The following is an 18436-nucleotide window of genomic DNA, read 5'->3' on the forward strand; positions in this document are numbered from 1 at the left end:
ATTCAGTAAGGAAATGGTCTCTATATTACTTCAATATAGTATTTTTAATTACTTTGCCCACATGGACTTCATTATTCTTAATTCTTCTCTCTGTGGATTCCAAGGTTTTAAGGATTTATCTACCAAAAAATTTGCATGTATTAGGAGCATGGCTACTTTTTATATTTTTATGTTGTTTTATATTTTAACTAAAGATTAATAATAATAATAATAATAATGTAAAATTAAATACATTGCTACCATTGTTTGTGTTACTAATGTGCAAACAAATGAGCACTGACAAAGTGATTTATGAATTCTCCTTCCATAACTGGATTTACAATTCATATCTATCAGTATCACTACTGCACTTAGGGAATCTATCCTAGATTCTGTCTTTCAGTAGTTGTCCAACTTGAATAAGTCCCTGAACCTTGTTAAGTCTCAGTTTCAGCATCTCCAAAATAAGAGGTTGGAGCAGATGATCTCATAGGACCTATCCAGATATGTATTATTGTGATTCTATGACAACTAACATTTGCAGTTGAAGTATAATTCTCCACATTCTTTGCTACTGTAGTCCCCAAAATTTTTATGATCTACATAATATGCATTTGAAAATATGTGATTTGAAGTTAATACCTATTTGTAACCATAAGGAATGTCTTCTTGCTCCCAGAAATAGCACAGTGGTACCGGTAAGTCTCTCCTTCTAACTTTTTGACATGATTCTGAAAAGAAAACAAGACTCAAGATTTGGCTAGTAATGCATCCAGATAGTTATTTCTAATACTGTACGTCTACTAATTTACTATAATAGTTTAAAACAAATTATTAGAAACAAAACTTCAGTTCTACTTATTGGCATGTAAAATGAGAAAAATATTCATAGCAAGCTTATAAGTAACTTCTATTATGCCTTAAAAGACAAATATATATCAAATGCTTATTAAATGATGTGATAAGATACATCTCATACTGTAATAACTTAGGCATTTTAAAATACCGACTAGAAACAATCACATTTTAATTCATGAGAATATGAGCATACACTAATAGAAAAGTGCAACACTAGCACCGCAAAGATTATCAACCTGGGGTCCCAGAAGCACTTGAGATCTACAAACCTAAAATATGTCATGAAATTCTGAAAACGCAGTTCTGCAACTTTTTCATAGGACAATTCATATTTTTCATCAGTTTTTTCAATAGGATTGTGATCCTTCTTAAAGGTTAAGGGCCACTGATTTATATAGAGGCAGATATACAATTAATAAAGTTCAAGATAACATATCTAATGTTTCTGAATATTTGGTCTTATAGGTTAAATATATAAAAGAAGTACATGCATGTGTCAAATTATATTTCTCACAGAAAGAAAATGTAACGACAATATCACTACAAAGAGTTTTTAAGACATCAAATAGCTGGCACAATTTATTGTTAAAGACAATTACAAGCATAAAATAATTCAAGTATAAACAGCAGCATGTTAAAATACATATTTTTCATTTCAAAACTACTGTGATTTAAACTAGTCAACATACACATTAAATACCAACAAAATAGTTATTTTATAAGAAATGCTAATGAAATATTATTAATCACCGTATCTATAATGCATGGTTAAAGGTCAGATGAGCTAATATATAAGAAAATACAGAATATGAACATACCTAATAAATAAGAATTGAACATTTTAAAACTAAGAATACAACAATATCATTAAAAGGATAATATAATCAATATAATCATAAGCAGAGAAAGTACTATTATGTCAATGCTTAAATAAACTTTAAAGATCCTTGGTCCCCAGTCACTCCTTGTCAATTATGAAATGCTATGAATAAGGAAGATCACTCCCCAAAGAACTGGGGTTTCATCTTCAGAATGAATCTCAGAGGAAAGTGTAACTTGTTTTACATCTTACCTGTGTAAATTAGTTACATTTTTAACAGTTATACCTTAATTTCTTTAAAAGGAAAATCAATATAATAATTTAGTATATTTATTTTTGGCTTTGAAGTATGTTAAAATATTTAGATTTGAGGTTCAATATACAAGAATTACTACCTGCTTTCCATCCTGTATGCATTTTCATTAGTTCTTAGGCTCATGTGCTTTAAACTATCATTGAAAGTTTTTAAGCAGACATTTTGTTTTCAACACTACTGAAAACCCACTACACTCTGAGATTCAGAGTAAGATGGTCAGTCACTGATGGCAGCAGGAGACCAGATTAGTTGCTAAAATATTCACTCTCCCTTCCCAAAATGCAATTTGAAGAATTTACAATATTTAGCCAAAGCAATCAATTTTCAAGTAAATTCTAAGGTAAGTACAAGATATGAAATAGCAATGTGAATACTGATGTTTAATACAGGATTATTATGTTAGTAAAATAAGAGAAACAACCTTAATATCAAGAACTGGGGAATGATCAAATATACAATGTAAGGCTATCTCAATAGATGGTAATGTAAGAATTAAGAAAGAAGCATTTCTATAAACATGGAAAATGTAACTAAAAAGGAAAAGGACTCAACATTTTTAATATTATATGATCAAAAGTATGTAAACCACACTGAATTTTAAATAAAAACTGACAATATATATTATATATATGTATATAAATATGTGTGTATAAATAGTAATTACCCTAATAATTGAACAAAAGATAAGCAGAAGAGCATACCCTATGAAAACATAGCATATGATTTAGTAACTAAGTGTTAAAGAATCCAAGGAGATACTCAGGAGGAAAAGAAAATGGGATAAATCAAAGATTCCCAAAACAATTATTTAGAATGTAACCATATTACAGTAAGAACTAGGAGAATATATCCTTATACACCAGTGTTCTTTAATATTTACATATTCTGTTATACTTGGGCCCTTAAAAGACAGAAGTCATTTGTTTTGTATATTCAGCATTATCTACATAATCAATAAATGTTGTACCCAATTGATAGGCAAGGGATCAAACAGCCTAAATTTCTTAATTATCCATGCCTACCCTTGCCACCCAAGGAATGAAAACCATCAAATCTTCACATTAATGTACAATCTATTTCTTCGGTAACCACAAGAATATGCAAAAGTTTAAAAAACTACATTGTCAACAAAACTAATAAATCAGGTAAGATCACTATATGTGATCTTATCATTTCCAGCTACAATGATTTTAAAATTTCTGTAAGTTTTGTGCTTATTGACATGCAGTTGCTAAAAGGGAAATCACAAGGGAAGTTTAATAACATAAAGAACTAAACAGTAAATAAAGAAAAATACTTTAATAAGATATGTGATTTCCCAAAAGTTAAATGTCTTTAAAAATTATGATATATCCAGGAAAATTAAAAACCATTACTTTTACCTAAGGAGGAAGGGCAATTATTAGTGATGATTTAAGACAGCATCTTGAATTAGTTATTGTGCTTGATTCTCATAGGAAATTGTACATGCAGTGACATTTTTGCCAACCCTCAATTATCTAGGCACAAGAAAAGTTTGTCAGCTACAGTTTTAGACTGGTCTTTGGATGTCATTCTTCTTTATAATGCTTCAATGTATTCTTTTGATACCTACAGTTTTAAAAAATACATAATTCAACTGAATATATGTTAACAATTTCGTTATTTTAGAATGTACAAAACATTAAATCTAAGGTTATACTTGGTCTCAATTTGGGGGAAAGAATGAGGGTTGCTAGATAAGACATTGCTAAATCAAATTAAACACTATTATCACTTATAAAAAAGAAATGAAAACAAATTACTTTGAAAATTAATCATAGTATCGCTTCTCAGCCTTTTGGCTAAGATCAAGTGAAAATCAATCATGGAGGTACTAATTTCAAAATGATAATTTGTAGTTATTTTTGTTCCTATTAAGATAGTGAATCCTTAAAGGACACTCTTATCTTAAAGGAAAAAGCAAAAAGGAGAGGTTTTTAAAAATAAATATATCTGTAAATTTCAACTGTCAAAAAGAAATTTACCTAATTACATGTTCAACTTCTATATATTAACTAAAACTAATACTTGTGAGATACATATAAGTAACAAGGAGATTCAATTTTTGAACAGCATAAATGCTAAAGGCTGAGAATACATGTAACCTAAATATAAAATGATTGCCATTTATCTAGCAAGGACACTAAAAGATTAAAAAAGAAGAAAGAGATTGTGGGAACATTTCAAAATTCATGTGCTAGTTTCTACTTGATGTTTAAGAACAGAACCAGAGCAACTGATACTTCAATTACTAAAACATATGCCCCAGTGAAAAGTCCCATAATTTGAGTAAATTGATCTGTGAAACTTAAATTATGTAATTTCATCATCAGGATTCACAAACATAACTAATGTACAATAGGATGGGTGTAATAATTGTTCTATTTTTTCAACTTTACTTGAAATGCACATGAATACCATAAAAAATGAAATTTTTAAAATGATAATAAATGTGTTTGCTTCTTAGCTCAGTAGGTCACTCACTAAATGCAAAAGAGTGCTAATTTCCTGAATTCTTTGATATTTTATATTGATGTCTTATTCCTGTACAGTATTATCAGGAATATCCCTTTTTTTTTTTTTGCAGTCAAGTCACTATGATAAAAAGTTCAGATAGAGGTGAAAATTGCCAAGAAAATTTCATTAAAATGCACTCTCAATCTGAATAAATCAAAGACAGTCAATTAATACCACAGTTTGTTTTGATTTTAAAGGATGAAATCAAGTAGTAGTATAGGAAACATTTACTCCTGTATATCCAGTTCTTGCTGTGTAGGCAGAAAAAGAAAGAAAATAAAGTTAGAAGCATGAAGAAAGATAAAATGTAACCACATACAATAAAAACCAAAGACAAAGAACAATGGAGAATTATTTCATTTTATGTCAAAGTAGGAAAATGATAACAAATTTACTTGGGGGGAAGTAGAGAGGGTAGATAGAAATTTATATAGGTATATATTATTTAAGTACAGTAAAGTTGAAACTAAAATAAAAGTCCAAAACCTTAATCTTTTTCAAGATTTAAAAAGATTATAATTGTAAAAAATCTGTTTTTCTCTCCTCCAGCTTTTTTTCACCTGGATAAATCTAGATTTACAGAGTAGTCCAAATACATTAATTTGGTTGGAGAAAAAAGGAAGCGGTAAAATTCCAGTAAATAGCCACAAAGCAGGAATCCAAAGTTAATAATGTTAATGAAATGAACTACCACACAGTGATCAAATATGTGACTCCTTTAACATTATCCTTTCTGCACAAAAAAAAAAAAGAGCTTTGCTCCTGTGCAGAAAAAATTACGTTATTCTCATTTAACATGTTACACATGTTACATATATAATCAAATTCTATAAACCACGTTCCTTGTGTAATCCTAGATTATGGAGCAGGAACTTAAAGAACCAACCCTGAAATTCTGGTCCTAGAAATCTTTATTTTTTTTTTTTTTTTATAGAGGCATGCTTTATTTATTTGTTTGCTGGTTTGTTTGGTTTTTTTTGTTTATACATGCACTGGGTACAGTCAGAAGCGCGGGAGGGTGAGAGAATTCACCAGAGCCAGAGCGGGGAGCAGAGCAGGCAGAAGGACCGAAGTACACTGCTGAGGGGAGCAGCGGGCGGCAGGAGAAGTCTGCACGCCATGTGGGACCCTCCTCCTGTGGCCGGGGAGCAGCCGGGGATCGAACCGGCGCCGCAGAGGCCGCGGGCAGCTTCGCAACCCAGCGCTCAACCGCTGCGCCACCGGGGAGGCCCCCTAGAAATCTTTAAAGTTAAATTTCATTCATGACCATGAGGAATAGAATTCATACCTCAAATAAATCAGAGCCCTCGGATTCTTGTCTGTCATATGGGCGAATTATGCCATCTTCATGGATCATGCGAGGGGGACGGAGACTAGACACTTCCTCAGTTGATTCTGCTGCCCTGTATAAAGCAGGAGAGTAAGTATAAGAAAATATGTGAGAAGCTTTCAAAATAATAAAAACATTTTTATTAAACACCTCATTCATATTATTTAATATTGATAAAAAATAATGAGTACACTTAATTTGCCAAAAATAATGGGACAAGTATTAAAACCAAGTGTTCCCAGCTTCCTCACCTTATATTAAAGAAAATGTCAAAATAATAAAAGCAAGGACTAAGTCATGTACTCATTGAGGTCTTGGTGTCTAGCACAAGGCAAATGCTGAATAAAAGTTGAGCCATAAAAAGTGTCTTTTTATTACTTCCTGGTGAAAGGTCATGAAGAGGTAACAGCAGGTAAAATATTTAACCTATTTATGTATTCATAGCAGCAGTTAGCACACAGATAATACTGTGCTCTTAGTTACCTCTGAATTCCTTGGAAGGTACTGCTGGCCATATCAATGATTCCACCAGTTGGACGAGCCACAGCACCCACCAACCCTTTCCCAATGCCTTTAAAGAATCCAGCAGCTCCTTCCTTTTTGGCACCTTCAAAATGACAAAGAATATATATTTTAAAATAAGCAACTTTGGACTAACAAAAGCCCAAGCCAAAACTCTTTTACCCAGGAAACTTCTAGATTTTGGCTTTCTAAAGAAGTAAAATTTCATCCCAACATATAAAATAATGGCTCTTAAAGTGTGCTAAAACGCAAATTATGAGGCCAGACCTACTGAATTAGAAACTCTGGGAGGCAGCCCACAATTTGTGTTTTAACAAGCCCTCCTAGTAATTCTCCTATACTAGTTTGACAACTACTTATCAGGAGTTTAATCAATAGCTGTGACTGCAGGTCTAAGAACTGATGAGAAAATATTCTTTTAATGTGGGTCAACTTTTCAAAAAGTATACTTCTTTTAAAATAAATATTTTATTGAATTATAATATACCATATTACATAGCATATTATCAATTACCATATAATTTACCCATTAAGGTGTACAAATACAGTAGTTTTAGAATATTCAATAGTGTAACTATCACCACAATTAATTTTAGAAAATTTGTACACCTTAAAAAGAAATTCATTGCCCATTAGAAATTATTCTCTATTTCCTCCTAATGCAAACCTATGCAATTTACCTCCATTCCCCTCCCCCAAACCCCAACCTAGGCAACCACTGATTTACTTTCTATTTTGATGGATTTGCTTATTCTGGACATATCCTGGAAATGGAATCAAACAATATGTGCTCTTTTGGGAGTGTTTTTTTTTTTCCCACTTAATATCATGTTTTCAAGGTTCATCCATTTTGTATTTGTATCAGTACTTGATTACTTTTTATAGGATATATCACATTCAATGTATTTACTTATGCAGTAGTTGATGGATAATTGGGTTGCTATTAAATACTGGTTATTGTGAATAATGTTTCTGTGCATGTCTATGAACAAACTTTTGAGTGAAAATATTTTCATATCTTTTGGGCATATACCTAGGAGTGGAATTGCTGGGTCATATATATTAATTCTATGTTTATATCCAGCTTATGTCCAGTCAGTTGTGAAATGACTATTCTTCCCTTATGGAATTTTCTTGGTATCCTTGTCAAAGATCAGGTGACCAAAAACAAGGGCTTGATTCTGCAATTTTATTCAATTTATCTATATGCTAGTACCATACTGTCTTAAGTCACTATAGCTTTGCAGACATTTTTTTAATTGGATAGTATAAATCTTCCAACTTTATTCTTTTTCAAGACTGTTTTGGTTATTTGAGGTCCTCTGAATTCCCATATAAAAGTTTTTTGCAAAGAATTGAGATTTTGACAAGGATTGCACTGAAGAAATAATTAAAAAGTGAGTCAATTACTATTGGCCATACAAAGGAATCTATTTTACCTATGCCTTGTTGAAAATAGCATTCAAAATCTGAATCGTAGTATATTATCTACATTTCTTAAACAATTGAAGACTATGAATATAAAATTAGTCAGTGAGTCTCTTAATTAAAGACCTAGCAGCAATGACATCACAGTTACCAAGCATCACCTCTTTAGACCATGTACAGGAAGGGAACATTTGCAACCTACCTTCCACAGGTTTTGTTATTATTCCAGTCACTCCACCAACAACTCCCTGGAAGAGAAATCAATCATGAAGGCAAAGAATGGAAGGTGCTTAATTTAGACCAACCACTAGAGGTCTCTACAGACATACTAGAAATACTCTATTTTTCACTTCAATAACATTGCAGTATAACAAATGTTTTAGCTGTGCAGCACTACTAATCAACATGAATATATACTACAATAATTTTTTAAGAGAACTTACTTGATAATGTGAAAATACACATATAATTTAGAACTAAGATTTTTTAAGTATCATAACAAATTTTAAATAGAGCACCCTGCAGAAGTAAAATTTTATGATGGAAAGAATGTTAATCAAGTCAAAAGACTCTAAATCTGGCTCTGGCATGAATCAGTTATATAACCATGGGTAGTTGATTCCATTTCTTTAAGCCTCAGTAAAATAAGTGAAGAGAGCCCCCAAAATTACTAGGATCTAATTATCATCAATTTTAATGAGATAGTTTTGTAATTTAGTCTAAGTATAGAAGATTTTGCTAAAGGACAGCAAAAACCAAATAAAGCATTTTTAAGATAATACACAACACTACAAATCACTGGCACACAAAGTAGTTACAGTTTCCTGAAATTATTTCCAAAATTAAAACAGTAATATTTTTATATTCTTAATAATTGTCAAGTAATGGTAGTAATGAAAACTCTCTGTTTATTATATAAACACGCAGAAAGAGAACTGCGGATACACACTATAATGAAAAGATTAGGTACCTCCGGGAAGAGGTGAGAGGTGATCAAAGAATATTTTACCCTATATAAAGCTACTTTTTAAAAGGAGACTCAGAGGTTCTTAATTATTTATAAGGAGACTATATCTATTATTGCCTGTGTAATTAAACAGTATGTATATAATACCTGTATAAATTTTTAAAGTACTAAAAAGTAGGGAAAGGCAGTTACTGGTTTTATAACACTTCACTTCTACACCTTCTTCCTATAAAAATACCAGTTGATGACTTTAAGAACTCCTCCCACTAGTTACCATCATTTACCATATGTCTTTTACCTTCTCCCTGGGATTTGCAGGGCAGTAATAATAAGGAAGGAAAACAAAAAAGACTGCAATTTATCACTACAGGTATTCTGACAGACCTTTACCCACAAGAAGCATTGTAAGTTACAAATAACCAAAAAGAATAATAAATTCTAAAGTGTATTAAAAAGTTGAGGGTTTCTTGAAGATTCAGCAGGGGACATACACGCAGGAAGCCCTTTCCTCCTCTAGCTAGACTGTCTCCAAAATCTTTAGGCTGTCGACCCATCTCTTCTCTTCTTTTTTGCTGATACTCCTTGTCCATTGTAATTGCTGCCAAGCCTTTTCCGACAGAACCAGTGATTCGAGATACAACTCCTGCTGCACCACCTGTAAAAAGGCCCAGAAAAGTTATATTGTTTCCCTAAAGAGCCTTACCACAATAGACAGTACATGATTGTTTTAAACTAACAGGTGATTAAAATTCTGAGTCATACATTATCGAAGAGAACTGTTTAAAATATTTTTTTGTTAAAAATATTTTAATACTACAGAGACATATAAGAAATCCCTAGCAAGTCAATGTTAAATTATTTTCCACCTAAGAACAAGGGAACACGTCTTTTAAAAGGGATTATTAGAAAAGTGATCCCTCTTTTGTTAAATGTAATCATTTGTTTTACACAAACAATGCATTTTATAACTATAATATACATTATAGTGTAACAGGGTGGTCCCCAGGAAAGGGGGAGGTTCCCTGCCCCACCCAAGGGAGGGTGGAGCTGAGCAGGAAGAGAAGAAGCAGAAGAGACTGAGGAAGGAAGGAAGCAGGATGGAGTCAGGAGACCTGGAGGAGGCACATGGAGCCTAGAGACACGTAAAGAAACTGCGCTTGTCTTTTGGTCGTGGACTGGGTGACACAGATGTGGGTGAGACCTGTGGGGAGGTGACCATGGCAGCTTTTATCTTGATGTTGATTTTGCTCTTTTCCTTCCGGGCTTGTCCGGTTGTTTGTGACCCTTTGCTGTGGGTCCCCACTGGAAGATGCTTTAGACTTTTAGCAGGCTTTGGGGCCTTGTTCTGGGCCAATCCCATTTGGATGGACTTTTACCCACGAGGGGATGGGTAACTTTGGGTGCTTCATTTAGAAACTAGACTCTTTGCCTTACCTGTATTGTTTCCTAGTTTTATTAAAGTTCCTTCCCATTAAAGTCTCCTATGTTTTGTGTTGATGCGGTGGATGGCAGAACCCATGTAGAATAGGCAGGTTTGCGGGGTTTGGGCTGCCCCTCTCCCTGTCCTATAACAATAGTACTATCTACATATATACATAGACACACAGATACATGATACTTACCTACTGTGTGTCCGAAGAGACTTCTTACTCCAATCACTAAGCCCTCAGCAAATTCTTCAGGGCCTTGAACAGCACCCTGGACAAAAAACATTAGATATTTAAAACTGAAATAGTTTGAGAGTTTTAATCTAGTGTTTAAGGGTTTCCATGAATATACAGAATCTGTGATTCATGAACATTGTGATAACAGTGAGTTCTGAAGACAGAGTTTTCACCCTTTAACCAAAATATTGAAGATACTTTCAACCCACATGATCTCAGCAAACCCTTTAAGATGACAAAAATCAGGTAAGAGCAAAACACTGAATTCAATCACAAACTTAAGTTGGTCTCCCAGTACTAAGTTCACCACATTGGTAAGGAGCCTAAGAGCCCATATAGTTTCAACTCTCTTATTCTCCCATTTATTCTCTCTGCCTTATCATTCTTAGACCTTTGCTTTGCACTCCTGGATCCTTTAAATGGATGTGAACAGGTTAGAGGAAAGCTTGAACATGAAACAAAGCCAGCTTTTGCCTCATTAGTCCTTTCCATAGTGTGAAACAGCCTTAAAAGGATCTTTATATACTACTTTTCCTTACAACTTTATTAAGTCCTGCAAAATGTGGGCATGTTTTGTGCTCAGACACTAAAAATATTTTAATTGTTAATTCTAAAACAATCTTTAATGTCACCTCAATTACTTTAAAATAAAAAAATATATAATTGATACATTTGTTATTTGAACATTATTCAGTTCCAAGATATAATACAAGTTAAATGTTATTTTAAAAACCAGAACATTCATTTTTCTATGCCTATACTTAAAATAAAGATCAATACCTGAAAGGGTTCATAGAATAAAGCTTCAACTCCTTCAGAGAGGCCTCTGATTAATCCAAACGGGTTTCCAAGCACATCTAAGCCCAGTACAAGGACATACATCTGTTTCAAGAACTAAATGGAAAAAAGTTAAGTCCTTTACAAACTGTTGTAAAGAACAAGATGATGCAATAAAAAGGGGGTTACTGAATAAATGATGTCATTAAAGGAAAGTTATGTACAGTAACTACCACTATGTCTATTAATTGATCCTTCACTATGTGCCAGACATTATCCCAGTATTTTACACAGGAGTTTCTGCTGCACCTCCCCCTGCAGTGACCTTTAGGGCTAACCGGCCCTAGGTCCGGCTGGGCAACCAGCGCACAGGGGAAGAACAGCAAAACCCTACCTGCTGCACCTCCCCCCCGCATTGATCTTTAGAAATGGCTTTTGCCACGGTCCCTAGATCCGGCTGGGCAACCAGCGCGCTGGGGGGGGGGGGCGTGGGGGGGGGGGAAACAGCCTGAAGCAGAGGAAGTTCAGCGGAAGTTCCCTGAAAAGGCAGAAGCTTATCAAAAGATAACCACCAAGAACCACTACAAGAATGCTAAAAATCTTATCCCTTCTTTCTAGAACTACGAACTTTAATCCCTTATCTGTCTTTCTAAACTTCCTTCTTTCTTAAATAATGGTCATTGTTTGTTATGTAGATCACCTCCCTGATGGTGATAGACTGAGCCCATGGGCAAGCTAATTTCATTGATATTCATTCCTGTGCTTTTGGAAAATATATATATACTGGTCACAAACTCAAAGAAAATTACACTCAGATTTTCACTCTTGAAGTGTGTCTGTTTGTCATTTCTTTCGCCGACGCCCTGACCACCCTGCACGCTTCTCTCAACCCTGAGGTGGCCTCATCGTCTACTGCTGTGCTGGTCCGCGGCAAGTTTCAAATTGGACAGAACTAGGTTTGACGCATATTAAGAACTAAGAAGTTATCTACCCTTGGACAAGTCACTGAGCCTGTGGATAAGTCTCAGTATTCTAAACTATAAAATGGCAAGTGTGTTATACTGACCTTTTATGGTTGAGTATGCATTATTAAATGAATACATAATTCAGTAATTTTTTTATTTTTTATTACTATCTGGGAAATAATAACCAATCTATCTGGGAAATAATTAATAACCAAAAGAAGAAACAGATGAAAATATATCCTTACTTAAACTTGTAACACCCATAAAACATATCACAGGAGAAAGGACCTTCTACTGTGGAGGTCCGTAGGATAGCATTGCCACTCTGAGGCTCTGACACAGGAGTATGTTTCTGTGCATAAAACTCAAACCACGATGTAGCTGAGGCATGAGAACTAGCCTGGACCAGAATTTCTCTGGCAAAATTCTACTAAACTATGATTAGAATCTGTTGTCATTGAAGAAATAATTGTAATCACTCCTAAATCACAATTCCTTCCCCATGTCATTAATGTATAACTGCAAAGAAAAAAAAAGAAATTGGTGGAAACTTAGAAAGGTGTACATGGGGGAACAGAACTAAAGAAATGGAAATTAACCATTGAGGAAAACTACTAGGTAATGAGATTAAGAATTGAGTTAAATTAGGTAAAAATGAGGTAAACATTATTGCACATTGTATAATCCATAAGTATTTTGTTCTGTTATTTTATGAAATACATTCCTTATGAGCTACTATGATAAGTCAATTACCTGTTCACTGTAATGTCTAACAACACTCCACATGAGTTGATCTCTATTGTAAAACTGATACCGAATTTCATAATAGGCAAGTCTAGGAGGAGAAAGAAAGATCCAAAGGTACTATGATTATATTTGGGGAAAAAAAAAGATTTAAAATTTCATAATTTTTAATGATAATCATTGCTAATTCACAATTAGATTGTACCTCTCTAGTACTAGTGTTGCACCTATTTTGAAATCTTTAATAATCTGTTTTAATTTGCATATATCCTTTGATTTATCATAATGCTAAACATTTCAAATATCTACCTGCAACTGTATCGTCCTTATACAAATTATTTTATTGTTCTCTGGCAAATATGACATTAGAATCTTTGGATTTTTCTTATCAATATTTACTACTAAGAGTATTAGCCCTCGGGCCTCCCCTGGTGGGTGGCGTAGTGGTTGAGCGCTGGGCTGCGAAGCTGCCCGAAGCCTCTGCAGCAGCAGTTCGATCCCTGGCCGCCGGCGAGGGTCCCACATGGCGCAACAGACCTCTCCTGCCATGCCCGCTGCTCCCCTCAGAAGTGTATTTCGTCAGTCTGCCTGTTCTGTTCCCGGCTCTGGCTCTGGTGAATTCTCTCACCCTCCCGCGCTTCTGACTGTACCCAGTGCTTGTATAAATAAATAAATAAATAAATCTTTAAAAAAAAAAAAAAAAAAAAAAAGAGTATTAGCCCTCTATGTCATACTTCGTCTTATTTCCCCAGGTCTTTGACTTTTAACTAATTTTGTTCTGAAGTGCTTATTTTTTGTATTATATTTTCCATTGGAATTTTTTCCCATTGCTTTTATTTTATTTATTTATTTGTTTGTTTGTTTGTTTATTTATTTATACGAGCACTGGGTACAGTCAGAAGCGTGGGAGGGTGAGAGAATTCACCAGAGCCAGAGCGGGGAGCAGAGCAGGCAGAAGGACCGAAGTACACTGCTGAGGGGAGCAGTGGGTGGCAGGAGAGGTCTGCGCGCCATGTGGGACCCTCCTCTGGTGGCCGGGGAGCAGCCGGGGATGGAACTGGTGCTGCAGAGGCTGGGGGCAGCTTCACAACCCAGTGCTCAACCGCTGCACCACCTGGGAGGCCCTCCCATTGCTTTTAAACTTGTAAGCTTGATAAAAACTTATAGGGAATATAAAAATAAAATTTATTAATTAAAAAAAAATAAAAAATAAATCTTAAAAAAAAACATTTTTTCCTTAATCTTTTTTAAATTTTATTTTTATATTTTATATAATTTTTTAAAAATTTATATTTTTAAATTTTATATTTAATCATTCAAATCTGATAGTATACAAGTAAGTGGAAATGATACAAATGAATTTCTCTCCCCAAGAAAACTATTTGTTCTAGACCATTGAATATTCAATTGAATATTCATTGAAGTTATAGGTCTCTGATACTGTAAATATTTTCATATTAAATGTAGCAAGGAATTATTATCTACACTTTGCCATATGATTACACTGAAATCTCTCCCTGTTGCAACATACATTTAAATATAATTGTGTTTCAAAACATGGTGAATTTTTACTATACCACTGAAGTAATTCAATTTTATTCTAAATTCATGTACTATTTAGATAGTAATAACTTTTTAAAAATGTAATTCTTTAGCCTATCTTTATGAGTAAAATAAGCAGAACTGAAGAACACTCTTCGAAAGTTTCCAAGCTCTTCAAGTGTATGCAGTGAGAATTATTTTTCTAAGCTAACATTCTAATACAAATGGAGACAATTAATATCCATCCAAAAACAAAACCTTGGTACAAAAGTTAAAATAATTCTTACTTGAATATAAGGTCATCCACATCAGTCAGAGTAGCACCTATGCTTTTCAATAGTAGGTTAACAGAATGAATTGCAATCATTTCCTGTTTTTCTTTGTCAGACTCTTCACCTCCAGAACCCAGAGAGAGACTCAAATGCAACTAGAAGAAAAATAATGTTCAGTAAATAAAAGTTAAAAAAACAAAAACAATGTATAAATATAGGAACCAATCATCCAGATACAAACTCTGCTTCTTTCAGAATCCTAAAGAAAGCTTTGTTAAGAATAATATATACAATAACACACTCATATCTAATTCTCATATTTACTTCTTATAAAATGTAAATTAGACTGTTCCAAAAGAGAGTTAAAATTTTATTCATATCAACACTCTTTGTGTTCATATGCATGGGACCAAAACACTTTACTAAAATAGTGTAACAAATTTAAATGATATTTGAAGTTATTAGTTTAGTGATAATTAAATAAATTTTAAATAATTTCATAAACTATATTAAAGAATAAAATTAGGAAGAAAAATAGATAAACTGACACATAGTGGTCTTCTAGTCATATAAGGGATAATTATTTTAGTCCAATTAAGGTAAATAGCTTTTGTGACAATTAGCAATAATAATTATGATATAATTAAATAATAATAACAATAATATGATAATTAAGGGAGCAATTAGCAAGTTCCTAAACAAATTTTTTAAAGATTAATAAGGCTTTAGCTTCCACACATCTCTTCAAATCATTACCGACACATGAAACTTTTACACTCCATTTTAGCTGCTTCTACTTTGTGCAGTATCAATAGGCCAGAAGACATGACAAGAGATAATTTTGACATGTGTAAGTAAAGCAGATGACTCTCTTTCCTAATTCTCTAGCCATTTTACTTAACCAAAGAACTTAATAGAGTGAACTTTGGGTAAAATCAGGAAAGTCTCATTGTTGGCTTTTTTCTTTGATAGTGATTTCTGCCCATCTGCAGAGTCAGAGTGTTAGGATCAGGAAAGCTTACATGGACAGATATCTACCCTCTCCTTAGGACAGTCACCACAGAATAAGAAAATAACTATGGTTTATGATCTTCATTGTTCAATTTCATGGCACAATTCTCACTATGCCTGAAAACATATATAGGTAATAATAGTCTTTAATACTCTGTTAGATTATAAATTCCATGAAGTCATTTCACATCTCCCACTGACTGCAGCTTTGATAGCAGTCATTCAGTAATATTTACTGAAGGTATTGTTCAATCTCATAAATAACTGATTTTCACATAATAAAAGAAATTATGTATAATCCATATGGATATAAAATAATATCCATTTTAAACCTAACATTAATACATGAATTTAAAATTATAATTGCATTTTATAAATTCACTCATTTAGATGGATAGATTGGTGAATACAACTGAAAATAATGTGTTATAAACAGTTTTTGAGAATGTAATGGATCATCAATATTTTAAAGAGTTACTTAATTATAAATCTGGCCCATTACACAAGTATAGAGTATTACGGTTGACAGCATTTGTGAGTTTACTAAGCAGTCACCTTCCCCTATAAAAGCTAAAAAGAACAACAAAAGGAGAAAAGGAAATGGGTTCATAAAGTACAAAATCAGGCAAGTGAAAGGTATCCAATTTTCCACTCCCTTAGTTACAATCAGATTTTGGAAGGGTGAAAAACAGCACATCAACAGTATACTACTACTTCAGCGTTTTCACATTCTGGTTAGGACACCCATTATAGCTTTCTGTTTAAACATTGATAGTAGTTACAAAGTGCAACCAAAACATTAAACGTTAGTGAGCACTTCTTCGCTTAATTAAGAAATGCTTTTGTCAGCTTCTTCCTTGAATAAAGGGGTTATTAATTCAAGACTAGAGAAAATGCTCGGGCGGTTTCTCTGTGGGAATTATTGTTGTACATATGTTAGAACTGTCTTAATTATTTCAATTAATCAAACAAAATTCCCGCCAAATATTTGATGCAAAAAATTAAAATCAGTTTCTATACAGACCATTTAAAAGTCCTACACAATTCTGAAAAATTTTCAAAATAGTAATTACAACAAACCTTAACAGGAGAAATATGAAAATGTTCAAAGAAACTAAGAATTGACATATCAGTCATTGAAGTCTCCATTAATTCTGTGTTTAGAGCATCAATATCGTGCTGGATTAACTTTGTCTGAAAAAAATTAAATCAAGAAATTCATATTTTAATTTTTTCCTCTGCTACAGTTAGTTAAAAAAATGACTAATTTAATTTTTAATCTAAAAAATTTCCCAAGAAATAAAAATTGTTACCCGTTTTCTTTCAGCTTCAGGGTCAGTTGTTGGGGTAAACAGTGCAATAATAGCGCCTAGAAATCCTTGATCAACTTTTAAAGCCATTTCCTGAATAAGGACCATAAAATACCTAGGAAAAACATTTTATAAATATGGAAAAGGGTGTCTATAAAATCTTAAAATTTTCAATGTTAAAATTCTGATTATGATCAAAAGTTACAGTAATATCTTATTCTTGCATTTCTGAAGAAGAGATATTATGTTAACAAGTCCAAGGTCTACTTAGAATGAGAATTTTTTCATTAGAGTTAAGGTTTCACTAGAGTAATTGTACTGTGTTAACACTTAGTATTTAAAGTCCAAAATCCTACACCTACCAGGTTACAGAAGAGACAAACAAAACTAGATAATGTAGCATGTAGTCCATAGCAATTGCTTTAAAGAACACCCCTCACAAATACATATCATTTATAAATTTATAATTCACTTTTTCATAGCCTAAATGAAGTTACAAAGGAGAGAATGTGATTAAAGTAATTTTACACTTAAAAACATATAAAGGCTATTATTAAAGTAAATTTCAAGAAAGAATATTACTTGACAAAAAGATTTCTGGGGGAAATAATTTCATATATAAGTCATTTTCAAAAGAGTAAAATTTATTTCAGTGTAGATTCTCATTTTAAATTCCTTTAGCTAATTAGGGGAATCTACTTACTTAAACTGTAGGACTTTACTATACTCATTAAATCTTGTGATGACACTCACATCAATAAACGGTTTGGGCTCTAGATGAAGAAAGAAAACAAATATAATCATTGCTTTATACTAGTTTTGAATAAAGTACTCAACTTAAGAAATAGGGTATATTGCAACTTAATCTTTGTTGTTTTTTGTTTACCTGAATCCAAAGCAATAGACTTTGGAGGGGCCACTGGATGAAATACAACAGGGAACATTGTACCTGGTAACTGATTATCAACCTGAAAAAAAGAAAAAACATTAACTCAGCAGAATTTAAAATAATTAAATTTAGAAATTTCAGTTTCAGAAACAATATTATAGAAGACATGGCTAATTTCATCATAATTGAATATATGTGGTGCTACTACAAGTTTCATCTCAAATTTAAAATTGTTACATATCTCATCAAGGGCATACTTTTATATAAAGGAATATATAAAATCCTCATAACTGTATTAACATTGTGCAGCATGAATGCCATAAATAGAAATATTTCTACCTATAGGTCATGAGAGATCTCAACTCTTTGCAAATAAAATGTTATTGGAGACTAGATATGAAATTAAGGAGAGGTAGAAAGTAGAGAAAATGTCATAAATAATATTTTGTAGTTAAGAGAGATGTATGGAGATAAGAAGGGAGCAAGTAGCCAAAATAACCTGCA

General features: G+C 32.9%; 1 protein-coding gene across 2 annotated transcripts in view; it reads right to left on the reverse strand.

Moving 5' to 3' along the window:
- VPS13C (vacuolar protein sorting 13 homolog C) overlaps positions 1-18436 on the reverse strand; it is a 194053-nt gene that overhangs the window by 47221 nt on the left and 128396 nt on the right. For both annotated transcript variants that reach the window (XM_054687747.1, XM_037502618.2), the window contains exons 68-80: positions 17930-18011; positions 17747-17816; positions 17047-17158; positions 16814-16927; positions 14738-14877; positions 12918-12999; positions 11203-11316; positions 10381-10456; positions 9250-9413; positions 7994-8039; positions 6325-6448; positions 5800-5914; positions 622-710 (exon numbers count right to left, since the gene is read on the reverse strand). In XM_054687747.1, the coding sequence (XP_054543722.1) occupies positions 622-710; positions 5800-5914; positions 6325-6448; positions 7994-8039; positions 9250-9413; positions 10381-10456; positions 11203-11316; positions 12918-12999; positions 14738-14877; positions 16814-16927; positions 17047-17158; positions 17747-17816; positions 17930-18011 (1328 nt within the window). The remainder of the gene's footprint in view (positions 1-621; positions 711-5799; positions 5915-6324; positions 6449-7993; positions 8040-9249; positions 9414-10380; positions 10457-11202; positions 11317-12917; positions 13000-14737; positions 14878-16813; positions 16928-17046; positions 17159-17746; positions 17817-17929; positions 18012-18436) is intronic.

The sequence above is a fragment of the Talpa occidentalis genome, unplaced genomic scaffold (genome assembly GCF_014898055.3).
Source record: "Talpa occidentalis isolate TD23 unplaced genomic scaffold, MPIMG_talOcc4v2.1 talOcc4.11, whole genome shotgun sequence".
Lineage (NCBI taxonomy): Eukaryota > Metazoa > Chordata > Mammalia > Eulipotyphla > Talpidae > Talpa > Talpa occidentalis.